Here is a 27341-nt window from a genome sequence, read left to right on the forward strand (position 1 = left end):
GAGGAGTGAATGCTGCTTGGAGAGACTTGATGCAACCTCTTGTTTTTTCTTTAAATAGGACATTTTTGACCAATCTGTATAATCTGATTGAATTTGACTTTGGAAAGTGCCTTTAGATTACATGTTTCATGAATTGGCGCTATATAAATACAACTGAATTGAATTGAAAATAAAACACGGCCCCCTCAAGCTGCAAAAATGTGCTTAAAAACGCTTATATTTCAGTTGCGTCGTTTTGGTTGCCTTGTATTTTACTTTGAAAATCCGGACCGGAAGCGGGACTGCTCAGCTTGGAATACCTGACACAGACCAGTGACTCCATCTTGAAATCGTCCCGAACCGAGGAGGAGACGGACTTGGGAAAATCCAGGTCGTCCTACGCGGATTAACCGTAGTTTTCGCCGTTAATTCCGCCATTAAACGGCGTTTTCGCCCCGTTTATCGCGTTACTTCGACGGAAGTGGTCGTTTGCGACACTTTTGAGGCCGCCTTTCCCTCCGCCTGGAGCATTTTTCCCCGGCTGTGTCTCCCCCCCTCCACCACCCCTCCTCACCCCCCCCGCTGGAGCGGCCGGAGCTGGCTGTGGTTGTGGCCGGGCAGCCCCGCCGGACTGTCGGGCGAAGCTCGCGCTTCCACACGGATTTAAACGACGGAAACCGCGTCAAAGCTCACCGCGTCGGCCACGGGAGGCTGCTTTGACGGAGGGAGCTGACGGAATACGCGGCTACGTTCATGAGCTGGCCGCGGAGAAGTTTGACCGAGCGGCGGAGCGCGCCTGCCTGGGAGTCCGATGGATGTTAGCCCTGCCCGGCTGTGGCTCGGCTCCCTGCGCCGCTCCTCTCCAGGCTCAGTAATGCTGCTGCTGACCGCGCAAGTGTACGAAAACACCGGCGCCTCCGGTTCGCCCTCCATTGCTGCGCTGTAAAAAAAAAAAAAAACTGGAAAACCCTCTCTTGTTTGGAGACTTTTTTTATTATTTTTTTTTAGCCTCCATTTTTTTTTTTTTTTTGAATATGCATATTTTCCAGAGACGGTTCTCCATAGGGGAGCAAGACACCCAGTTTTAGGTTGTTTCAGATAATTTTTTTTTTGTGTTTTTCTTTTTTTTTTTTTTATATAAAACAATCCTCCTTTGTGGACACATTCGGATGGAAAATGGGAGACGCTACAAAACTGGCCATCGCCGTTTTCCTCATCTCCTGCTCTTCAGGTGCGTACAGGGACGCTTTGCATGGTCTTTTAATGCAACCACGAGCTTTAATGCACAATGCAATGCACGGATTGTTGCATTAGACAAAAAAAGCAACACAATATAGACCCAAGGAGGGTAAAAAAAATAACCAGAAAAGCTCCAGAAGCCTTGTTTTTCCTGCAGCCCTCCTGTGTGGCTGCATGTTTCACATTAAGTCAGCTCAAGATGGGGCCTTCAGGCCCTCAAGGAGCTCTGAGTGAGGCTCTGCTTGCTTCAACTTCAATATTAAACAATAAGACGCTGTATAAGGAAGGAATAAACTGATTATAGGTTAAATTTGATCATTAGACATGTGGGATTTGTATCAGTGGGATTTATTGGTTGTACATTTAAAAACAAAGGCAGAAGCAGCTCTTTGCTTTACAGATATTTTACTATAAGTGGCAGTGTTTAGTGTTTTAACAACCCAGGACAAAAAAATATATGCATTTAATGCTGAAAATACATATTATCTTTTAGATACTTTTGTAAAATCGCCCCCGAGACTGTAGCAAACCTTACTTTTTACAGTTTAGTTTTTAAATCTACGTTTTTTTAAGCATTTGTAGACTTTGCTTTTTCCTTTTAAACAAACAGGAGGTTTGGCTTGTGCTTTTGTAATGTCAATATCGCATGAGAAATACACATAAATCCAATTGCAGACGTTTGGATGCGTCACATTGTGTTATTATTATTATTATTATTATTATTATTATGAACTGTTTAGGACCGAGGACAGGACCTTGTGGTATGCCGCGATCCAAGAATGTGGAGAAACTAGATGTTGTTGGTAGTAAACAAGCAGCGTTTTCATAAAATATTTAGCTTCAAATTAAGGGATGCCGTTTTTTTTAAATGCCCGATTTAAACCGTAGGCTATATGGACAGTTTTCTGTCACGCAGGTTATCTGTTGGAAGTTCCTTTAATTCAGCCAAAATCTGATTTGTTGCTGTAGTAGATATTTTAAAGTCTGCATCAGAGACTGTTGTCGGCTTTCTCCTTCATTTTAAACATCAACGGTTGATTCAGAAACATCCAGAAGTATTTCCAGTAGAGGGGCTTGGAGGAGATTTTGGATTAAATGGAAACTTTAAGAAACTGTCTGGTTGATTGAGTAAAACTAAATCGGGTTACTCAACCATGAGCTCTAGAAATGTTACCAGAAATGGGAGGAAAAGGGTAAAAGTAAGCAGACTTTCAGCCAGCTGAGGGCCAGTGTGCAGCAATGAGCTCTTTGTTGCGTCTTTCTGAGCCGTTTGCATATAAATGGCCCACATTTGTTAGATTTACAGCGTTTTTTGTTTGTTTTTTATCCGCCTCCTCCGATATGGCGGTGATAACCTGCATCCCGAAGTTCAACCCTTTAGCCTGGTGAACCTGTTGACTGCTGGCCTCTGGGTTTCAGAGCTGGGATTCAAACTCGCAGTTGATTAAAGTGACGTTTTTTTGGGGTTCCCTGTGACTTCTGCCGGAACCGGGAGTCAAAATAAACCCTGAGGGCGTAATATCGTCCTGAAAGCGGCGGGACGCGAGGCGCCTTCCAGTGTTTTAGGGGGGGGGACGCAAATGAAAAGCTTTCTCAAATTGGGTAATAGTCGGGGCCGCTCCGAGCGCGAGCCAGGTGCCGTCTCTGTCTGTGTGTGTTATTTTTTTTTTTTTTTGCAGAGTGCAGCAGATGATTATTCTGCTCGCTCATTACCGTCTGAAGTGGGGGAAATGAATGGTTTCCACTCAGAGCGGGATAATAACTCTCTGGGAAAGCCGAGTGGAACTGGCACCGCTCACAACGCCACCAGCAACCCGCCGATAAGGGCAGAGCACTCAGTTAAGAGGGCTTTTTTAGTTTGAGTTTTTTATTATCTGACGTTGTTTTTCACGGGTTGTGAGTCGGTTAAACCCTCCATGTGAGAAATGTCCATGAAAGGGACCCTTGGTTTGTGTTTTCACAGAAGTTTCACAGATTACCACAACAAGTCCGGCCTTATCTCATCAACCCGAGGGATTTAAAAACGAAACCAGATTCCTTAAACAGAAAATCAACCCCCGTACCGAAGTGGTGCTTTTGCATCTTGACCAACATTTCTTCTGCTGCGATGTAATTAGAAGCATCATCTCTGCGTGTTTTTGGCGTTCTGGTCTTGGTCTCTGGGGTCTTTATCAGCCGTGTGGCGAAAAGGAACGTTGAACCGATAGGTCCGTATCTGGCCGAGGAAAGCGGGTTTTTAACGTTCGGCCCCTGAAATGCCACCTTTTTTTAAAAGCGTTCCTCGCTTTAATGCATTCAGGTTGAAAAGAACGACGCGTTAGCTCAGTACACGTTAAGCTAAAGGCCCATACCATGAATTTCCGGTAGGAATCCGTCTACGTCCGTTTACGCCCACGTGTTACAGTTTAATCTGCTGTTTTTTTTCTTTATTTTGTTGAGATCATGATAAATTATTAACGTGATGTTTAGCTTTGCTTCAGCGCCGTGCACAAAAACAAAAAAGCCCAAGCAGAAATACAGCAAAAATAAATAAAATGAAGAAAACTCTTAACAGAACGCCCGGTTTTTGTATGTTTTTAGTGTCGATTTGGTTTATCGCGGTTATTATTCGACTCCTTCAGTTGCCTTTGTTTTAATGTGATAGTTGAAGCTTATCGTTGATAAGGTTGGGTTTGATTTTTTTATTTCTTTTTTTTTTTTTAAACTAAATGATGCAGGAACAGCGAGGCAAAGTTACCCCAACACTGTTTTGGTAAAATTTTCACAGATGCCCCAATTGTAGTTTTCTTGGCAGGCTCTGATTTTGGTCAATGGCATTTTTTTTAAATACATTTTTTCCCTCCCCCTAAATTGCTTTTTAATTTTTTTTATTTTGGCTGCATCATAAAACAAAGGAAATAAATAGGAGGGAAATCATGCAGTATCTAATTTTCCACCTAAATTTTATTTGGGTAAATAGGAAAGCTGATGTTAATTTCCTTAGTACAGTTTTTACTCAGCAGCAGCAAAAATCAACAACACTAGATTGTTGTGAACATTTGGCTTCATCTATAAAAACCTTTTATTTTAAATATTTAGTGGCTAAAAGCACTAATTTGTTGTTATATTGTTGTAGTTTTTAATCCTGTAATTATAACCTTGCACAGGGGTTTAAAGTACTGCTTGTTAAGCATAAATGAATTGGTATATCTTTGTCTGCTGTTCTCTTGTTGCAAATTAAAAAGTGAAAACCTTTAGTGGGGAGATATGTGAGAATGAGCACATTGTAGGGTTTTCCTCTGATGGTGGGAACTCTTTAATTAAAGACCCCAGGGTGGGACCTTCTTGCTGTAAGGCTGGAATAGTGCTACCAACCACGCTGCCTTGCAGCTCTCCTGGTCTTTTCTCACATTGAAATGTTTGTAACGTGACAAAATGTGGAACAGTCATTGCTAGGGGTGGACAATAATTCATTATACTGTATTTTTCGGACTATAAGTCGCATCAAAGAGGGAAAAATAAAACATAAGTCGTATTTATTTAGAAATTTATTTCAAAAAGTCCAAGTCTGACGGAACATACTTGGGACGTAAAACGAGGTAAATTAGCAACTTCAACCGGGAAGTTTCTTGCCCGCGCATTGAAATCAGACCATGAGCGTAACGGTGCTACGTGCTAAGCTAGCAGTACGACACGGATGTTTGAGAGCAACCTAAAAAGATCACTAAAGCGTCTTTATTTGCGACAGTAAAGTTGTAATGCTCCCTGACAACATAGGCTAACGCTAGCTGTTATTAGTTTGACGGACAGCCCAGTTGTAACCCGCTAATAACAGCTAGCGCTAGCTAGCCCGATAACGGTACTGTCGCATTATCCACGCCCTTCGAGCTGCACCATGTGGCGCTCCGCTGCGTGAATGCAGACTGAAACAGAGAAAAAACATACAAAATATGCGTTCAGTCTTATAAAATAATGTTTCAATCATTTTTTAAAAAGTGTTATAAGAGCAGCATATAGTTTTCACAAGTCCAGAGAGCCCTCTATTGCCGGTAATGTTAATTCTTGGTTCATGTAGCATTTAGAACTGATAAAGTCGCCGGATCGGCCAAACTATGAAAAAAGTGTGAATTGTAGTCCAAAAAATATGGTATGGTATATCGCGATATAGCTTCAATAAAGGTTATATGGCTAGCAATATTTATATATACACTACAGACTATGATTACAGCATTTGTCAAAGACTGATGTTCTGGGTTTTATCAAGTTTTAGGTGTTTTATTTTTAAGGCAAATATTTCTAAAATGTTGGAGGAGGTTTATAAACATGTCAAAATAATTGTCATAAGTTGTGGGCATTGTTGGCAGCCTTTCAGAAGCATTTATTTTGTTTATATGGATATGATAATGATATTGAATTGACCAAAATTAAGAAATATATTGTGATATAATTTTTGGCCATATCGTCCATTCATAGTCAAAGCATGTGAATAATTTTGAAAGGGACTGTATTTTTAACATGGTAGACCCTTTAAAGTACCTGCGTTAGACGTCTTAAAGTGTAAGCCAATTAATTTCTTAAATGACACGATGCATTCAGGAACTGAGGGGAAAATCCAACATGTTTTACTGAGCCACTGGAATCTGCTTTGGCAAAAAAAACAAAAACTTGTATGGATAGAAATAATCGGTCCAACGATCGGTGCGATCAAAAGATTGTTTCATAGTAATGAAAGTTTAAACTGTTTTTAAATGTATTGTTTTCTGCAAATGCTTTAATGTGCAAAAATCTCTAACCATTTAGATATAAGTTAAAAACAGTGGGCTGGTGTCATGTTGCATTCAGCAGCTGTTCACTGTGACTTGATGGGTCAGTAAAGAGGTCTCTAGAGGAGTTAAAAACATATTTTCACACCCCCATCCTCCAAGCTGTGTATAATCTGCCCCAGATCTTTGGTGCTGTGTGACCTCTGCTGCCATCGTGAACTGCAGATCAGTAAATATTTACAGTCCGGCTTCGTCCCAAACAGCAAAATCCAGAGATTCCACTCTGAAGATTTGACATAATCCCCATGTTTCCTCATTTCGTGTCAGGAAACTGTCAGCACACAAACCAGCCATCCATACTAACACAGAGCTAAAGTATTATTTCAGTGACCATGTTTATTATTCCTCTTTTTAATGCACAAGTTAACTTTCTTTACCTATTTTAGGGTTGGTTTAGTTGCAGTTCTGCTGATTTTTTTATACTAAAAAATTGCTGCCGTTTTTGTTTCTGCACGGATCCTTACCCATTGCAACAAAATCTCATTTAAATGTGCATTTGATGATGCAAATCTATATGACAACAAATATACGTCCATAAAAACTGAGACTCCCCGGGTCATTTTCACCCAGGTTTCATTTAATCATCCCACTAATGGTCCGTTAGATGTTTAATGCCCTAATAGTAAAATCAGTTCTTGTTGCAACAGATGACAAACTTTGACATCCTCTTCGCCACATGGTTAATAATCGGAAGACATGGCGTGACTTAAATGCTCGTCTAAATTGGAACAAACCTTTGTCTGCTCCTGCTCGGTGAGGTGAATAGTAAGGGTGGGCGCTATAGACTTTAAGTTTTATCACGATATATTGTGCTGCTTTTGTGATATCGATACAAGCGATTATAAAATCCAGTGTTTTCCATTCTGATACCGATAACAGGGAAGAGCGTATCGCCTGATATCAATCCGATATACATCAGCGATACCGCCCCCATACACGATGTCGATCCGATACCTGATAGGCAAGCGTATGGATCCGATATCAATCCGATACCTGATGTTGATTTAATACCTGATGGGCAGAGCGTATCGATCCGATATCAATCCAATATTCGATATCAATCCGATACTCAATGTCAAGACGATATTTTTACATTTTTTCTTTTTTTAATTAATTTTTAACAGCAGATACCATCCCATACCAATCCGATACCCGATGTTGATTCAATACCTGATAAGTGGGCAGAGCGTATCAATCCGATACCCGATATCAATCTGATACCTGATAGGCAGAGCGTATCGATCCGATATCAATCCAATATCCGATATCAATCCAATATTCGATATCAATCCGATACTCAATGTCAAGACGATATTTTTAAGTTTTTTCTTTATTTTTTTAATTAATTTTTAACAGCAGATACCATCCGATACCCGATGTTGATTTAATACCTGATAAGTGGGCAGAGCGTATCAATTCGATACCCGATATCAATCCGATACTCGATGTCGAGACGATATTATTGTTGAATGAATGATCCGTATACCTTGTCGTGTAAGTGAAGGCATCAGGCCTTACATAAAAATTGTTAAAAAAAATAAGGTCTACGTCCTTTTTAGCATGGTGCTTTTAAAGATGCTTATTTAAGTTTGTGGTGTTGAATTTACCGACTTTATCACCAGCCCTCGCAACTTTTACGTTGCAGACATTGCACGTTGCAGTCGGCTATTGTCAAGAGGAAACAATTTTTTACTATAATACGAAGCATTTTTTTTAATTTACTCATATACTTATGCGGAGCGGTGAAGCCTGTTCTCAGCTTGTTGTGTAAAACCAGCAGCAGCAAACATCTTGTTACATCTTCATTGTTTACAATGGCAGGGCGGCCATCTTGTTTTACAAGCGTGTTGCATTTAAATGCACAGCTGGCATTTAGTCGCACTTTGTTTTCAGGTCAGCTCCCAGACAAAGTGCTTGACACAAAATGTAGTTTTTAAAATAATTTCTTTAATTATTTTTTGTTAAACAACAAGGAGGGAAAAAATTAAATTTTTGTTTTATTTTTTTAATTTGTAAGCCGTATCGCCCAACCCTAGTTAAAATGGTTTTCCTCTTACAGCTGATGAAAACATGGCACTTAACATTAGAATACTACATTAGGCTAATTTAAAAAAAACAATATTTTTAATACAGAAATGTGGGCTTTATGGAAACTGTCTAATACCTGCTTAAATGTTATTTACAAAAGGTACTTTTAATCACAAAATTGCTGGACAGCAACCAGTTATGCGCTATACTAACTTTATGTTGGGGCATGGCAATATATCGAGGTTTCTAACTACTTAACGAAAAGAAATTAATTGAGATAAATATCATATCGACATTTACCCTAAAGATATCAAGATTATTTTTGGTCCATGTCGCCCAACCCTACATTGCGTCAATCGATTAGAAAAAAAACGAAGCAACACTGCAAAAAGGGAACTAAAAATAAGTACAATTTTCTTAAAATATGTATATTTTTCCTTGATTTGAGCAGCTAAATAAGACTATTTGCCAATGAATTGAGAATTTCTACCCCTAAAATAAGATAATTAGACACCCTGCACTTGAAATAAGATGATTGAGATGGGTTGGTCCTATTTTAAGTGTAAAAAATCTTATTCCATTGGCAAATAGTCTGATTTACCAGCTCAATGAAAAATACACTAATTTCAAGATGATTTTACCTACTTTTAGTTCCCTTTTTGCAGTGAACCTAATGAGATAATGAGACGTGCTGCAGCGTTAACAGGCCTGAGCTTTTATTATGTCGACATAATGAGACAACAGAACCCTCATCGTGTGAAATCCATCGTTACATCATCATCAAAACACGTTGGAGCTTTCGTTATTATCTCGACATAACAAGTTCATGAATCATCAGACTTACCGCTAGCCACTGATGCACATCTGTACAGTTACCAGCAGTGGCAGTTTTGGCCCGACTGGTTTATATATAGATGGTGAGACGTGTTTTTATAGCTTTTGTGCAGTTTATGCTTAGAGTGCATTAATACCGAATCTCAAAACACCATAAAAGGGTCAAATAATCCAGTTTTACATCCAGGGAGGGACTAAATATGTCCTGAGGTTCTAAATCCAGATAAAGTCTGGATTTTTATTCATTTTAATGAAACATTGAGAGGTTGGATGCGTAGGTTCCTGTTGCCGCCGGGGCAGAGCTTGTTTAATAATTGGCGTTGCCTCTAAATCTTAAATTTTTCTGCTGTCACGTGTTTTTCTTACTTCCCACAGAGATCTCCGTCCCATTTCCCCTCCGCTACCTATTCCTGATACGTCCTCCTGCATTATGCATGGGGCTCCGGCGGCACCGGCCTGCTTGTTAAGGCCACGCTTGGTCCGGGTTTTCCCCACCGGGCCCAACTAGCCATGACTGCCGGTTCTGTGGCCTCGTCGCGAAAAGCAAAGCCGAGGTTGGAGCGCCGACCCCAAAGGCAACGTGCTGCCGGTTGGAGGTGGATGATGGTCCTCCTCCAGTCGGAGCGGCGGTTAAATTTAGCCCACAGGCAGGTGTGTTTAGACCAGGAATGATGGATTTCTCTGGATATCCGCTGCCTTTTTTTTGTTCTAACCCATTTATATTGAAAGGAGTTGAAACAAACCCGGTTTTAGTGCGTTTAATGCTGCTGAACGTGAACGTCTGGCCGTAGCCAGAACCCCCCCTAGAGCTGCCACTGAGGGGATTTTCCTTAGCAGGGGAGATTTGTTCCAACCTGCTGCTTGAGGAAAAACCAAATCGATGGAAGATTTCTGAGCGAGCCGACATCAGATGCAGCAGAGTAACGTCGGCACGTACGCCGTTGGCCTTTACACTGCAAAAACAGAACTAAAAATAAGTTAAATTCTCTTGTCCTTGATTTGAGCAGGTAAACACGATTATCTGCCAATGGGGAGAGTCATTTATACCCCTAAAATAAGATAATTAGTTATCCTGCACTTGAAATAAGTTGTTGGAGATGAGTTGTTCCTATTTTATGTGCAGAAATCTCATTCCATTGGCAGATAATCTTATTTACCTGCTCAAATAAAGTACAAATACACTAATTTCAAGAACATTTTAACTTATTTTAGTTCGGTTTTTGCAGTGTACGCCGTTGGCCTCTACACTGCAAAAACAGAAGTAAAAATAAGTTAAATTCACTTGAAACTAGTGTATTTGTCCTTGATTTGAGCAGGTAAATAAGATTATATGCCAATGGAATGAGTAATTCTACCCCTAAAATAAGATAATTAGATATAATGCACTTGAAATAAGTTGATGGAGATGAGTTGTTTCTATTTTAAGTGCAAAAATGTTATTCATTCATTCATCCATTGGCAGATTATTATTTACCTGCTCAAATAAAGTACAAATACACTTCAAGAACATTTTAACTTATTTTAGTTCTGTTTTTGCAGTGTATCACAGAGGCTGTGTGCGTCTTAAAGGACCTCTACACTGCAAAAACAGAACTAAAAATAAGTAAAATGTTCTCTAAATTTGTGTTTTTGTCCTTGATTTGAGCAGGTAAATAAGATTATCTGCCAATGGAATAAGATTTTTGCACTTAAAACAGGAACAACTCATCTCCATCATCTTATTTCAAGTGCAGCATAACTAATTATCTTATTTTAGGGGTCAAAATACTCACTCCATTGGCAGATAATCTTATTTACCTGCTCAAATCTAGGACAAAAACACACATTTTAAGAACATTTGGCCTATTTTTAGATCCGTTTTTGCAGTGCACGCCGTCCCGCCTCTTGTAGAGCTGGAGGGCCGCTCCGTCTCGATGCGGCGGTGCCCTGGAGATGGGTCCGGCGCGGCCTTTTACTGTAATTAATGCGTAGCGCAGATGTGGCTTTATGTGCATGGGAGAGTTGGGAGTCTAGACAGGCTGGCTGCTCCGACCAAAGGGGGCCCGCTTTGATCCTTGATTAAAACCCACGAGCTGTACATTTACTATACTCCCGTTTCAGGCTCTAACCCTCCCTCGCCCTCGCTGCTCCTCCTCGTTACCGCGCTGTTGATGTCGCCCGAAGCCCGCTCCACCTGTAATCTAATCTCAATTAAAAATACCCGCCAGTGTCAGGACTTTATTTTGGCAGCGGGGGCCTCGTGATCGGCCCGTGTTGTTAGTTTGCACTATATTTCTATATTTATACATGAAGGCAGCAGGAGTCAGCGAGGTCGTCTGATGGCCGGCTCGCTCCAGGAAAAGGGGAGTTTATCGACGGCGGGGGGGCGGTTCTTTCAGGTCGTAACTCTGTAGCACGGATTCTGCTGTGGACCCATAAAAAGAAAAAGAATAAAAAGTGGTTCTGCAGTGCCGCCGCGTGTTCAGCCCAAGAACGAGTGGCTCCGATTGGCTGCACGGCGCTGGCACCATCCGAGAGATAACGAGGCACTTTCAATGGCTCCCTCTCGCCAAAGAATGCGCGGCACGCAGCGCGTCACGCACGGCGCCGCTCTCCGAGACGCTGCGGACCTGTCCGACGAGCGGCTCCATCGGCGCTAATTGAGGAGGAGACGGACGGGCTCGGGCATTCCAGCGAGGATTAGAGGGATTGGATTCAGCTGCTGAGTGCGGTGGTTTTTAACGCCCCTCCTCTGCTCCCCTCTCCTCTCCTCTCCTCTCCTCCGCTGCCATGGGAAGAGTGCGGTCTTTGTGCGAGGCAGGCCACCCCTGCTGTGTCACAACAGCGTCTGATTGAGCGTTAATGCAGCGCTCCGCAGAGGGCCGGGCTGCTGTGGGAAAACAGTGGACTGTGACCCAGCCAGACGCTTACCTTTCAGCGCTGAAACAGCTGCTGCACTCGTCCTGCTGTTCAAGAAACACTCAGTGTTATGTAACCGGATCCCTGCTACCTCTGCCGGTCCGCAGGGTTAACTTCCACTTTTAATCATTTATCTAAACTTTGGTCAATCGTTTATCTAAATCATGACACAGCAAACGGCTTAAATGGCTCTTTAATGCAGGACTGAATTTATTGTGGGTTTTCTTTCATTTAGGCTGAATTATATCCATACACCCCTCTGTTATTTGACTAAACACCCCATAATAAGTTGCTTTTTGTTCTTATTTAATGGATAAAACTCAATGCCTTAAAATCAACCCTATAGAAAACCTGCTTACCAAACTTAAACGCCCAGTATGCACCTGTAAAAAAACAGCTAAATTCAATCAGATGATTCTTTAATGCAGGAGTAGGACTGAATTTATTGTGGGTTTTCTTTAATTCAGGCTCAAATATATCCATATACCCCTCTGTTATTTGACTAAACACCCCATAATAAGCTGCTTTTTGTCCTTATTTAATGGATAAAACTCAACGCCCTAAAAGAAAACATGTTGACCAAACCTAAACGCCCAGTATCCACCTGGAAAACTGACAGCTAATTTAAATCAGATGATTCTTTAATGCAGGAGGACTGAATCTATTGTGTGTTTTATTTCATTTAGGCTCAAATATATCCATACACCCCTCTGTTATTTGACTAAACACCCCACAATAAGTTGCTTTTTGTTCTGGTTGAATGGATAAAACCAACACCCTGACATCAACCCTATAGAAAACCTGCTTACCAAACTTAAACGCCCGGTATGCACCTGGAAAACTAACAGCTAAATTAAATCAGTTGATTCTTTAATGCAGGGTTGAGTTTATTGTGGGTTTTCTTTAATGCAGGCTCAAATATATCCATACACTCCTCTGTTATTTGACTAAACACCCCATAATAAGTTGCTTTTTCTTCTTATTTAATGGATAAAACTCAACGCCCTAAAATTAACCCTATAGAAAACCTGTTGACCAAACTTAAACGCCCAGTATGCACCTGTAAAAACTAGCTAATTTAAATCAGATGATTCTTTAATGCAGGAGCAGGACTGAATTTATTGTGTGTTTTCTTTAATTCAGGCTCAAATATATCCATATATCCCTCTGTTATTTGACTAAACACCCCATAATAAGTTGCTTTTTGTTCTTATTTAATAGATAAAACTCAACGCCGTAAAATCAACCCTATAGAAAACCTGTTGACCAAACTTAAACGCCCGGTATGCACCTGGGGAAAAAAACAGCTAAATTCAATCAGATGATTCTTTAATGCAGGAGTAGGACTGAATTTATTGTGGGTTTTCTTTAATTCAGGCTCAAATATATTCATGCACCCCTCCGTTCTTTGACTAAACACCCCATAATAAGTTGCTTTTTGTCCTGGTTGAATGGATAAAACCAACACCCTGACATCAACCCTATAGAAAACCTGTTGGCCAAACTTAAACGCCCAGTATGCACCTGGAAAAAAACTGCTAATTTAAATTGGATGACTCTTTAATGCAGGAGTAGGACTGAATTTATTGTGGGTTTTCTTTAATTCAGGCTCAAATATATTCATATACTCCTCTGTTATTTGACTAAACACCCCATAATAAGTTGCTTTTTGTTCTTAATTAATGGATAAAACTCAACGCCCTAAAATCAGCCCTATAGAAAACATGTTGACCGAACTTAAACGCCCGGTATGCACCTGGAAAACTAACACAGGGTTCCCACGGGTCCTTGAAATCTTTGAAAGTTTGTGAATCTGAAAAAATAAATTCAAGGCCCTTGAAAGTTCTTGAAAACAGCCAAAAAAAACACCTTGTCCTTGAAAGTCCTTGAATTTTTTTGTGGGGTTGAAAGTTCACACGGATGACGACTCATGTGTCATTATTTTACTACCACACGATCTTTTAAAATTATGTTGATTCCGCAGAGTTTTAATTTGCAAAAGTACGTTGGCTCTTCTTCGTTAGTTGGTAGGCTACGGTTTAGGCCTACGTGCGTCCAATAGGTTACATTCACGCAGTGTTGCCAACTCAGCGACTTTGTCGCTATTTTTAGCGACTTTTCAGAGTCAAAGTCAAAAACTAGCTTAATCAAAGATGAAAGTAAGTGAAACAAATTGATATAATTCTGAACATCTCAATGCTGCACTTTTTTCCATAAAATTCCATGAGGCGGTAGGCTAATGTACATCTTATATGTAATGTAGTATGGCATAGCCATGTACTGTGGATATAAATGTAGGCTATGAATATGATCAATATCAAGGTAGGCTATAAATTAAGTCCACTTTCTTGCATTGCTTCTGACCCAACAACTTCTATGCCGTTTAGTCTTTTATTGAATTTGCATTGTATTAAAATATGATAATCTATTCAGCGGTCACAGTAGGTAAATGCCGCCACGTGTGGTCCTTGAATTTGAGGAAATTGGTCCTGGAAAGTCATTGAAAGGTCCTTGAATTTGATGTTCACCAAGGTGTGGGAACCCTGCTAACAGCTAATTTAAATTACATGATTCTTTAATGCAGGAGGACTGAATCTATTGTGTGTTTTCTTTCATTTAGGCTCAAATATATCTATACACTCCTCTGTTATTTGACTAAACACCCCACAATAAGTTGCTTTTTGTCCTGGCTGAATGGATAAAACCAACACCCTGACATCAACCCTATAGAAAACCTGCTGACCAAACTTAAATGCCCAGTATGCACCTGGAAAAAAAACAGCTAAATTCAATCAGATGATTCTTTAATGCAGGAGTAGGACTGAATTTATTGTGGGTTTTCTTTAATTCAGGCTCAAATATATCCATACACCCCTCTGTTATTTGACTAAACACCCCATAATAAGTTGCTTTTTGTCCTGGTTGCTTATTTGACCACCGTAGCAGCAGCTAGACGGATGAAACATGGACACAAATGGATGTTCCAGCTGGACATTCAGCATAAACAAGAATCCAAACTTGTGTTGAATGGATAAAACCAACACCCTGACATCAACCCTATAGAAAACCTGTTGACCAAACTTAAACGCCCGGTATGCACCTGTAAAAACCAGCTAATTTAAATCGGATGATTCTTTAATGCAGGAGTAGGACTGAATCTATTGTGGGTTTTCTTTAATTCAGGCTCAAATATATCCATATACCCCTCTGTTATTTGACTAAACACCCCATAATAAGTTGCTTTTTGTTCTTATTTAATAGATAAAACTCAACGCCCTAAAATCAACGCTATAGAAAACCTGTTGAGCAAACTTAAACCCCCTGTATGCACCTGGTTAAAAAACAGCTAATTTAAATCCGATGATTCTTTAATGCAGGAGTAGGACTGAATTTATTGTGGGTTTTCTTTAATTCAGGCTCAAATATATCCATACACCCCTCTGTTATTTGACTAAACACCCCACAATAAGTTGCTTTTTGTTCTTATTTAATGGATAAAACCCAACACCCTGACATCAACCCTATAGAAAACCTGTTGACCAAACTTAAACGCCCAGTATGCACCTGGAAAATAACTGCTAATTTAAATTGAATAATTCTTTAATGCAGGAGTCGGACTGAATTTATTGTGGGTTTTCTTTAATTCAGGCTCAAATATATCCATATACCCCTCTGTTATTTGACTAAACACCCCATAATAAGTTGCTTTTTGTTCTTATTTAATGGATAAAACTCAACACCCTGACATCAACCCTATAGAAAACCTGTTGACCAAACTTAAACGCCCGGTATGCACCTGTAAAAAAACAGTTAATTTAAATCACATGATTCTTTAATGCAGGAGTAGGACTGAATCTATTGTGGGTTTTCTTTAATGCAGGCTCAAATATATTCATACACTCCTCTGTTATTTTACTTAACACCCCGTAATAAGTTGCTTTTTGTTGTTATTTAATGGATAAAACTCAACGCCCAAAAATCAACCCTATAGAAAACCTGCTGACCAAACTTAAACACCCGGTATGCACCTTTAAAAACCAGCTAAATTCAATCAGATAATTCTTTTAATGCAGGAGTAGGACTGAATTTATTGTGGGTTTTCTTTAATTCAGGCTCAAATATATCCATATACCCCTCTGTTATTTGACTAAACACCCCATAATAAGTTGCTTTTTGTTCTTATTTAATGGATAAAACTCAACGCCCTAAAATCAACCCTATAGAAAACCTGTTGACCAAACTTAAACGCCCGGTATGCACCTGGAAAACTAACAGCTAATTTACCAATTGTACGGAGAGTAGTGGTCCGGGACGCTCTGAACAGTCGTAGGTTTGGCGCGGCGCCTTCAAATGGAGACGCCGCTGCTCAGGAAAGGACCGTAGACGGGTCTGTTCATGGCTGTTGCTCTAACCGGGCCTGACAGCTTCCAAAACAGCTCAGCCTGAACCCCTCCTGACCCCAAAGGCTTGTCAATTCTCTTCATTTCCCTTTGCCTGTATCGCTGATCTGCATCCAGCACATGAACCCTCCTCTTCCTCCTTCCTGCAGCTCTGCCGTTCGCCTGGAACACCTGATATCTCAACAGATTTCTCTCAGCTTACCGCCGTGTCAGGGTTTTTTATTGTGGCAGCTTTCTCATTGTTTTGAATGGTGACAGCCCACTGTCAGTGATGCAGAATACGAGACGTGGAGCTTTGGAAATCTGGTAAAATGGCGTGGATCAGTAAAAACAACGTATTTTAGATAAAAAAATGCGGAATATTTGCTTTATATGCGAAAAGAAAACATAATTATTACCACTCATGCTAAAATAATGTAATTATGCAACTCTGACAGTGATTTATAGAATGTTTTTTATTTTTTATTTTGGTACTAGGGCTGCACGATATGGCCAGGAATTATCACGATTTATGTCTTAATTTCTGTCGATACGATATACACTGCAAACGGGGAACTAAAAGTAAGTAAAATTTTCTAGAAATTAGTCTATTTTTCATTGATTTGAACAGGTAAATAAGACCATTTGCCAATGGGATTAGTAGTTCTAACCCTAAAATAAGATATTTAGATATTCTGCACTTGATATAAGATGATGGAGATGAATTGTTCCTACTTTAAGTGCAAAAATCTTATTCCATTGGCAAATAATCTTATTTACCTGCTCAAATCAAGAAATAAATGCACTCATTTCAAGAATAAGTTACTTAATTTTAGTTCAATTTTTGCAGTGTAATTATATCGACATAAATGAAAGAGTGCAAAGAAAGCCCAAAATAGATGGCTGTACAAGCTCATGTTTATAAAACTCATCCAATGTAACATTTCAGAAATATTTGCTTTAAAAACTAAAATTACATGAAACCCAGAAGGTCAGTCAGTGACAAATACTGTAATCATAGACTAGTGTATGTTGAAATATTGGTCACATCACCTTTTATTGGATAAAGTTATATCACAATATATATTGATATTGAATGATTATATACTGTTTTGCGGCTCTGCGGTTTATACACTGCAAAAAGGGAACTAAAAGTAAGTAAAATCTTCTTGAAATTAGCGTATTTGTCCTTGATTTGAGCAGCGAAACATGATTATCTGCCAATGGAAGAAGATTTTTGCACTTAAAATAGGAGCAATTCATCCCCATCACATTATTTCAAGTGCAGGATGTCTAAATATCTTACTTTAGGGGTCAAAATACTCATTCCATTGGCAAATAATCTTATTTACCTGCTCAAATCAAAGGCAAATACACTCATTTGAAGAAAATGTCACTAACATTTAGTTCCCTTTTTGCAGTGCAGAGTAACCCTGGGAGTCTTGTGAGTGAAATAGTGTATTAACATTGTTTATGCCAGCTCTGTGCAGCAACAAGTGGGGAGGGGCAGTGCAGCACTGCTTTAAGCTTTTCTATGCTATTTTCCAAATCTGTATCAAGTATATTTAGGCAGTTAGAGGGCATTTGTTAAGGAAAGGCTCTAATCTTTCAATAACTCGGTCTATCTTTTGTGAAACTATGTGTTGCGTCTTTATATTAGGCACTGTGTGAAATAACAGCGTGGCGTTAAACAGTGTTACTGATACTTTAGAGCAGGGGTGTCCAAACTTTCCCTCACATGGGCCAAAGTAGTAAAGTCAAAAGTAAACAAGACCCATAATATATATATATATATATATATATATATCGTATTTTTCACACTATAAATCACTCTTGTTTCTGTAGTTTGGCCGATTCTGCGGCTGCTACGGCTACGGCTTATTTATGTTTTTTTCCACTTTGTGACGTATTTTTTGACTGATACGGTTTATATATCTGAGCAACTTATAGTCTGAAAAATACGGTATATAACAAAAATGAAAATAAAAAAAATTCTATTGTATTCTATTCTATTTTTTATGCAAATAGGTCCAAAACTTAAAAATAGCTTTACACATTTGCCAAATAAAAATTTGGTCGTCGAGTTTTCAAAATCTCTTGGAATCGGTTGAACTTTTTATTTAATATTTTTTTTTCTCTATTCTCAGCAATAAGAACAGGATTTGGGTCGATCTTTCTTTGGAAACACTTTAAATCAATTTTAACAAACAAACAAAAGCAAAGTTTGTACACAAAAGTCTGCATTTAAGTCAGTTTTGGTCCCATTTGCTATGCAATTAAAAAGAATGTAAAAAGTGTAGTGATTAAAAGATAAATACTTTGTTATCCTTAATATTTTCAATTAAAAGAAGATTTTAACTTGGTGGAGAAAAATCATTTGACAAAATGCAGTTGGGGGGGGGGCAGGGGCCGCAAATGGCCCCCGGGCCGCACTGTGGACACCCCTGGTTTGGAGTATGAATTAGCTCCTTAAGGTCTGCTAAAGTCTTAACTCTCTATTTAAATTAGGAAGCAGTGGGTTAGCGTCTTACGGCTTTTCGTCTGTCGTCTGACTTTATTATTCATCGCCTCACCGATGCAGGACGAAGCGAACCGAAGCCATAATTACAATTATCAAATTGTAATTACGAAAATAACTTCGAAAAATCCTCCAGTTATTCGATAAAAAGGTTTTGCCACTAAGATGATGTTATTTTTCATCCATATTTAAATTGGTTTATTTATTTTTTCCGCATCACACCCAGCTATTGGCGAAAAAGATCCACTATTGCAATTTCTCCAAAAAAAAAGAAAGAAAAAAAAAATCATCATTGTTTTAAATGCGTTTGTTTAACTGCATTTGGTATTTAACGGAAACAGCGCCACTGTTTTGGCACTTTTGTAACGTAAACGCAGCTCGTGTGCGTTCCTCCTTCAGTAACATCCGCACTGAAGAGTGTTGCTCCCACCCACCCCCACGGTAAACCTCTCGCTGAATGAATGAACGTGTGTTTCTGCGGCGGCCATATTTAGCCGGGGAAAGAAGTAGGAGTGCCGGATTGCATCAGCAGCAGGGCACTTTGACCCGCTCACCCCAGACCAGCCTTATTTCTCAAGCTTCTACACTGCAAAAAGGGAACTAAAAGTAATTAGGTTTCTTGAAATTAGTGTATTTTTCCTTGATTTGAGGCAGCTAAATAAGACTATTTGCCAATGGAGGGAGTATTTTTACCCCTAAAATAAGATAAGTAGACATCCTACACTTGAAATAAGATGATGGAGATGAATTTTCTCTTATTTTGAGTGCAAAAATCTTATTCCATTGGCAGATCATCTTATTTACCCACTCAAATCAAGGACAGATACACTCATTTTAAGAAAACTTTACTTATTTTTAGTTCAATTTTTGCAGTGCAGGAAGGCATTACACTAAATAAAAATAAGTAAAGATTTCTTGAAATTAGTATATTTTTGCTTGATTTGAGGAGCTAAATAAGACTATTTACCAATGGAGTGAGTATTTTTACCCCTAAAATAAGATAAGTAGACATCTTGCACTTGAAATAAGACGATAGAGATGAATTGTTGCTATTTTAAGTGCAAAAATCTTATTCCATTGGCAAATAGTCTTATTTACCTGCTCTAATTAAGGAAAACTACATTGATTTCAAGAAATTTTCACTTACTTTTAGTCCCCTTTTTGCAGTGTAACACACAGGCTGCGCCGAAGCCCACCCGACCGATGCATCACCTCAGACGCGTTGCACCCCCCATCCCCCCCCCCCCCCCGCCCCGGGTGTGACCATAACTTGACCCTTGGAACAATTTCCATCGTGACGAACAATCCCCGCCGCTGGCAGCCGCACAAAGAAAGCCGGCCCCTGATGAACGACTTGTTTGCCTGCTGGAGTTTAGGCCAAAACGCCACTTCATTACGGCGCTGCAGAGCAGGAAGCTGAGGGGGGGGGGGGGGTTGCTTGGCGTGTTTCTAACCGGCTAAACAAGCGGTAGGTCACGGTTTGAGCGCCGTTCTCGCCTCCACCTACAAGCTACAGGCTAGCGGAGCAACAGAGCGGCCGGGCTGCAGTCTCAGACATTTTGGCAGGCGGCCGGCGGTCATTTCCCTCCCAGCATGCACCTCTACCGGCAGAAGCGACAAAGAGGCGTCTGACCGGCCGGCGCTCCGTGGAAGTCTGGCCTCCGTGCGGCGGAGAGAGAAGGGAGTCCGCTCCTCCGCCAGGTTTGGGCTACTTACCGTCTGATGAAAGGAAATCCCTCAGGGAGAAATTACTCATGATTATGTTTCACAACCGGGGGGGGGGGGGGGGGACACAACGGCTCAGAGACAAAGGAAAACCAGCAGAGCCACATCAAAGACGTCAGCCTCCTGAAAGCCAGCCAGCGTTCCTCTTCTTTTTCACATAATTCACATAATTTACTGCACGTAGAACCTCTCTATTAGTTAAATATGTTTGTTAATGAGGGTGTTGTGCTGAGAAAAGGGCAAATTAGACGGTTTTTAAACTTAGTTTTTACTCCTTTTTAAGAAAAGAGGCAAATAATCAACATTGCGAAACACTACACTGCAAAAACAGAACTAAAAGTAAGTAAAATTTTCTTGAAATCATTGTAATTTTCCTTGATTAGAGCAGGTAAATAAGACTATTTGCCGATGGAATAAGATTTTTACACTTAAAATAGCAACAATTCATCTCTATCGTCTTATTTCAAGTGCAATATGTCCAATTATGTTATTTTAGAGATGAATTGTTCCTATTTTAAGTGCAAAAATCTCATTCTACTTGCAAATAGTCTTATCTACCTGCTCAAATCAAGGAAAAATACACTAATTTCAAGACAGTTTTACTTACTTTAATTCCCTTTTTGCAGTGTAAGAAGGAATATCGTGACGCTTTACTTATTGGTGCTGAGCAATCACGGCTCTTCTTGTAGTTCAGCTCCTATTGTGGCCTAAAAATCCCCGCCCAGGACTCTAAGGACACAATCTGTCTTTCAAGAGCCGCGATTGGTTGATAGTACAAGAAAAACAATAAATAGGGAGAGGAATGAAGCGATTTAAACTGGGTTCAGAAGTGTGACATGATGGTGAAACATCATTATTTAGATTTGCTTATTTATTTTTACTCGTTTTACTGCTTTATCTATTTGGTATTAATTTGCTCACCTGTCAGCATTTTACTGGCATTTCCTGCTGCTATGAAGCGCTTGGATTTGGCAAAGCGACCGACGTGAAACGGAGAAAAAAAAAGGTGGAAAAACCCTGAACAGCAGTAAGTAAATATTTCTTGAAAATGCTGTATTTGCTCTTGATTTGAGCAGGTAAATAAGATTATCTGCCAATGGGATAAGAGTTTTGCACTTAAAATAGGAACAACTCATCTCAATCATCTTATTTCAGGTGAATTATTTCTAATTATCTTATTTTAGGGGTAAAAATACTCATTCCATTGGGAGATAATCTTATTTACCTGCTCAAATCAAGGACAAATGCACTCATTTCAAGAACATTTTACTTACTTTTAGTTCCCTGTTTGCAGTGTAGGGCTGGACGATAATTCAGTAACGATATTTATGGATCGATAGACGTATATGGATGATAGAAAAAGGGTCAATAAAAAGTTCAATAGAATAAACGTTTTCATTCCTTTGCATTGTAACCATGTAGGTTAATATTACATTCGTTACATTATAGGAATAAAAGCATATCGATAAAACAGAAATCATATTGATCCATATCGATAATTATCAACAAATTCAAAACACAGGTTTTAAGTGCATTTTATGCTGTTGCTTAGCAACCTATTTTTAGATACAGACACAAACGCTGAATTCAAACTCAAACCTTTATTGTACCAACTTTTTACCAAAACACGTGCTCTCTGAACTCTTTGAAGGGGGCGGAGCTTGGTTCCTGGGTCTGCGTTGTGATTGGTTGGGAGGATTTATGACTGTAATATTAACCTACATGGCTAGAATGCAAGAGGAAGGAAAACTTTTATTCTGTACAACTTTTTATCGACCTTTTTTCATCAATATATGTCCGTCGATCGATAAATATCATTATTGAGTTATCGTCCAGTCCTATTACATCCTCCCAACCAATCACAATGCAGACCCAGGAACCAAGCTCCGCCCCCTTCAAGGAGTTCAGAGGGCGCTTGTTCTTGTTTTCTTTTTTAAAAACTTGTAGTTTTGGTTAAAAGTTGGTTGAATGAAATGTTTGGTTTTAATTCAGTGTTTGTGAATTCTGTATCTAAAAAATAGGTTGCTAAGCAACAGCATAAATTGGTCATGGCTGCACTCAAAATATATGTTTTGAATTTATCAATAGTTATCGATATGGATCGATATGATTTCTGTTTTATCGATATCTTTTTCTATATCGTCCAGCCCTACATTATCATGCAATACATTAATACTTTCTCACCTCTTTTGTTTAAATATTCATGATTATCCAACATTTTTCCTATTATTTATTTCTCCTCAATAAAATGGCGTTACAACAGCTGCGCCTTTAACCCGTCGGGCCGCTGAAACTAATTGATTTCCTTCCATGGGGATGATGAAGTTTATCTTATCTACATGTTAATAGTCGTTAAAGAAGTTAATGCGCTTACTTCCTCCACTGTTCAGGCGACGGATCAGCCAATCAGCTCTCTCCGTTTCCACCATTGGGCTCGTTAAGAGTCCTCCTCACTGCTAACATTTTATTGGGAAAAATAAGATATTTTCCCAAAATGACGTCACTAAGAGCTACTTTTACCCTCGGGGAATCTTTGCGAATACAGGCACAGGTCATCTTTTATCAGTAATTAACATTTTTTAGCTCACGACCTTTAACGGCAGCAAGACAGAGTCAGGAACATGTCCTTGGTTTGCGCTGATATTATTCCCTTTAGCGTGACTTCTTATCAGTTTCTATCAAACCGCCCCTCATCGATTGGCCTCTGCATTCATCCGTCCATCCTTTCCCTGCCTGCCTGCTTTAATGTAAAGCGTTCGTATTAAAACAAAGCGAAGCCCTGGTGGATTGAAAAGTGGGTCAGGTGTTTAGACACTTTGCAGCGAAGGTGTTTCTTAAATGTCCCGAGCCAAAGTAGGTCAGAGTGAGAAGTTTGGGTCGGACAGAAGGATGAAATGCTACCAGGTCGTTTGTTTCCACCCGGGGAAGAAAAATGGAGCGATTTGAACTTTAAGTCAAGGGGAGAAAAGAACCTTTATGGGGGGAAACTGTTAGCGTAGCTTGTCGTGTAGAGAAGAACCGGCGTCAGGTTCTAAAACCTGCATTGGTGCTGCTTGACGAGCTTGAAAATGGAAAACCTTTGAGATATAAAAGCAATTTTTTTTATTGTTCTGGTCTTTTTGTTCTGGGCGTCGCTTCAGACTCGCTCTGACAACCTGATCAGGTGTGATTGTGCGTCCGTACGTCTCAAGGTTCTTTCTGACAGCTCCAATTAGCCTGAGATGAATCGGGTGGAAGAAGTTGGCATTAAAATACATTTCTCAACCCCAGATTATTATTTTTTTTAGCTTATGTGTTGGAAATTGTGTTCATATTGATATTTTGTAAGGATATTTAGTTATACAAAGATGTATTTATTCATGTATCTATCCATATTAGGCAATTTGCACTGCAAAAACTAAACTAAAAACAAGTAAAATGCGCTTAAACATAGTGTTTTTGCCCTTGATTTGAGCAGGTAAATAAGATTATCTGCCAATGGAATGAGCATCTTTGCCCCTAAAATGAGATAATTTGATATCCTGCACTTGAAATAAGACGGAGATGAATTGTTCCTATTTTAAGTGCAAAAATCTTATTCCATTGGCGAATCATCTTATTTACCTGCTCAAATCAAGGACAAATGCACTCATTTCAAGAAGATTTTAACTTATTTTAGTTCTGTTTTTACAGTGTATCAGGAGCTGCACTGCAAAAACGGATCTGAAAATAAGTAAAATGTTCTTAAAGTTAGTGTATTTATCCTTGATTTGTAATAGTAATAGTAATATAGTAATAGTTTGGACAGGTAAATAAGATTATTTGCCATTGGAATGAGTATTTTGACCCCTAAAATAAGATAATTAGACATCCTGCACTTGAAATAAGACGATGGAGATGAATTGTTCCTATTTTAAGTGGAAAAATCTTATTCTATTGGCGAATCATCTTATTTACCTGCTCAAATCAAGGACAAACACACTCATTTAAAGAAGATTTTAATTTATTTTAGTTCTGTTTTTACAGTGTATCAGGAGCTGCACTGCAAAAACAGATCTGAAAATAAGTAAAATGTTCTTAAACATAGTGTTTTTGCCCTTGATTTGAGCCAGTAAATAAGATTATCTGCCAATGGAATGAGCATCTTTGCCCCTAAAATAAGATAATTAGATATACTGCACTTGAAATAAGATGATGGAGATGAGTTGTTCCTATTTTAAGTGGAAAAATCTTATTCCATTGGCGAATTATCTTATTTACCTGCTCAAATCAAGGACAAACACACTTATTTAAAGAAGATTTTAACTTATTTTAGTTCTGTTTTTACAGTGTATCAGGAGCTGCACTGCAAAAACGGATCTGAAAATAAGTAAAATGTTCTTAAAGTTAGTGTATTTATCCTTGATTTGTAATAGTAATAGTAATATAGTAATAGTTTGGACAGGTAAATAAGATTATCTGCCAATGAAATGAGTATTTTTACCACTAAAATAAGATAATTAGACATCCTGCACTTGAAATAAGACGATGGAGATGAATTATTCCTATTTTAAGGGGAAAAATCTTATTCCATTGGCAAATCATCTTATTTACCTGCTCAAATCAAGGACAAATGTATTCATTTCAAGAAGATTTGACTTATTTTTAGTTATGTTTTTGCAGTGTGGAGATAATACAGCAAGTAATTTAGCCTATTATATAAAAAGAGAAGGACATATTTGTGCCAAGGCGGTTTGTTTTTTTTGTTTGTTTTGCGCCCTCAGCATGAGCCGCTTCCAGCCAGCCGTAAACCCAGAGCATACCTTGATGCTGCGTTCACTGGAAACCACGTAAAACAGGAACTCAAACCAGAGCAGAGCGCGCTCTCTTTTGTCGTAATCCATCAACGGCGTCGGATCAAAGGAGGTTTTTCCTCCGGATGCCGTCGTATTCCTGCGGGGGCCTCGCTAATGCAGCCGCGCCGCCATTATTGTCTTGGTCTTCCCTTTTCAGCAGCTTTCCTTCACACATGATTCCTGCTGCGGATGTGAGCGACTCGCTCCGGGGGCCGTTGTGGAGACGACAGATGGTTGTTTTTGTTGTTTTCTTTTTTTTTGGCCACTTTCCACAACATTAAGCAGTTTTCATCTTCAACTTCAGCAATTATTATAATGGGTCCAAAGTGGCGACACCCGAGCAGCTCCGGCTGATTGTTTCCCACGTCGTCCTGCGCCGGCGTGGAGCGAAGCAATTATTTCTGCATTTTTCCACACATGCAAACTGTTCGCCGCTCTGCACCTGTTGCCGGGAAAACGACGCGACGAGAGACGAGCGCCGTCAAGTGACCTCGCCGCTCTCTGTTCTCTGCAGCTGGCGGGCGGAGGGGAGGCTGCAGGGCTTTCACACTGCAAAAACAGACCTAAAAAAGAGTAAAATGTTCTTTAAAATTTGTGTTTTTGTCCTAGATTTGAGCAGGTAAATAAGATTATCTGCCAATGGAATGAGTATTTTGACCCCTAAAATAAGATAATTAGACACCCTGCACTTGAAATAAGATGGAGATGAGTTGTTCCTATTTTAAGTGCAAAAATCTTATTCCATTGGCAGATAATCTTATTTAACTAACAGATACACTCATTTTAAGAAGATTTTACTTGTTTTTAGTTCAATTTTTGCAGTGCAGGAAGGCATTACACTAAATAAAAATAAGTAAAGATTTCTTGAAATTAGTGTATTTTTCCTTGATTTGAGCAGGTAGATAAGACTATTTGCCAATAGAATGAGATTTTTGCACTTATAATAGGAACAACTCATCTCTAAAATAACATAATTAGACATCTTGCACTTGAAATAAGACGATCGAGATGAATTGTTCCTATTTTAAGTGCAAAAAATCTCATTCTATTGGCACACTGCAAAAACCGAATTAAAAATAAGTAAAAATTTCTTGAAATTAGTGTATTTGTCCTTAATTTGAGCAGGTAAATAAGTAGATATGCCAATGAAATTAGTATTTTTACACCTAAAATAAGATAATTAGATAAAACACACTTGAATTAAGATGATGGAGATGAGTTGCTCCTATTTTAAGGGTAAAAATCTTATTTCATTGGCAGATCATTTAAACTTGCTGCTCAAATCAAGGACAAATACACTAAGTTCAAGAAAACTTTACTTATTTTCAGACATGTTTTTGCAGTGCAAATAGTCTTATCTACCTGCTCTGATCCAGGAAAATTATGATTTTCAAGAAAATTACACTTATTTTTAGTTGTGTTTTTGCAGTGTAGCCGGCTCTGCTTAAAGCTGCCTTATTGAAATATGCATCACGTCCTGATTTCTCTGAGCTGCTGGCTCGTCCTCTGTGGCGCGATTTCACAGCCGTCTCATGAAATCGCGCAATTATTCTCCTGTTTGTTCCGCATCCTTTAAGGCATAAAAATCCGTGGGAGTACAGCTAATTAAGCAGGTATGAACAACAATCAAACCCTTTTTCTTATTTGTTGTTTTCATCCACTGCAACTGCAGCCTCTCTGATTTGAAGCGTTTTGCCGGTTTTACACACAAACCCACCTCAGAAGGCCAGAACGAAGCGTTTTCCCCTCAAGTGCGAGCGAGGTTGTGATCAGGCCCATTTACTCTGATACCCTGGGCCTTTATTTGGTTATAGAACAAAATAAAGAAGTAACTAAATATTTAATATTTAATTGTTTAATAATATTAAGTGAGCCACTTGTGGCTCTGGAGCTGCAGGTTTCAGACCCCTGATCTATGAAAACTGTGATCCCAGCTCAATACGGTTGGAGCTAAACGTGAAACACCTTCATTTTTAAACAGTAAAACTGTAAAGGTAAAAAATTAAATTGGTCCAAGTGACCAATCAGTTACGTTTTTCTTCACCAGTGCATATAATCGTAAGTAGAGTATTTAATTAGGGCTGGGTATCATCCAGGATGAGCCGATTCAATACGATTCTACATG

At 39.2% G+C, this 27341-nt stretch overlaps 1 protein-coding gene across 2 annotated transcripts in view; it reads left to right on the forward strand.

The window, feature by feature from the left end:
• The first annotated feature begins 312 nt into the window (after positions 1-312).
• Positions 313-27341, forward strand: part of LOC105918946 (activin receptor type-2A) — a 61345-nt gene continuing 34316 nt past the window's right edge. Inside the window, exon 1 of one of the 2 annotated variants that reach the window (XM_036127936.1) lies at positions 313-1210. In XM_036127936.1, coding sequence (XP_035983829.1) covers positions 1156-1210 — 55 coding nt within the window. In that variant the 5' untranslated portion in view covers positions 313-1155. The remainder of the gene's footprint in view (positions 1211-27341) is intronic. The other variant, XM_036127937.1, reaches the window with a different exon arrangement.

The sequence above is a fragment of the Fundulus heteroclitus genome, chromosome 24 (genome assembly GCF_011125445.2).
Source record: "Fundulus heteroclitus isolate FHET01 chromosome 24, MU-UCD_Fhet_4.1, whole genome shotgun sequence".
NCBI lineage: Eukaryota > Metazoa > Chordata > Actinopteri > Cyprinodontiformes > Fundulidae > Fundulus > Fundulus heteroclitus.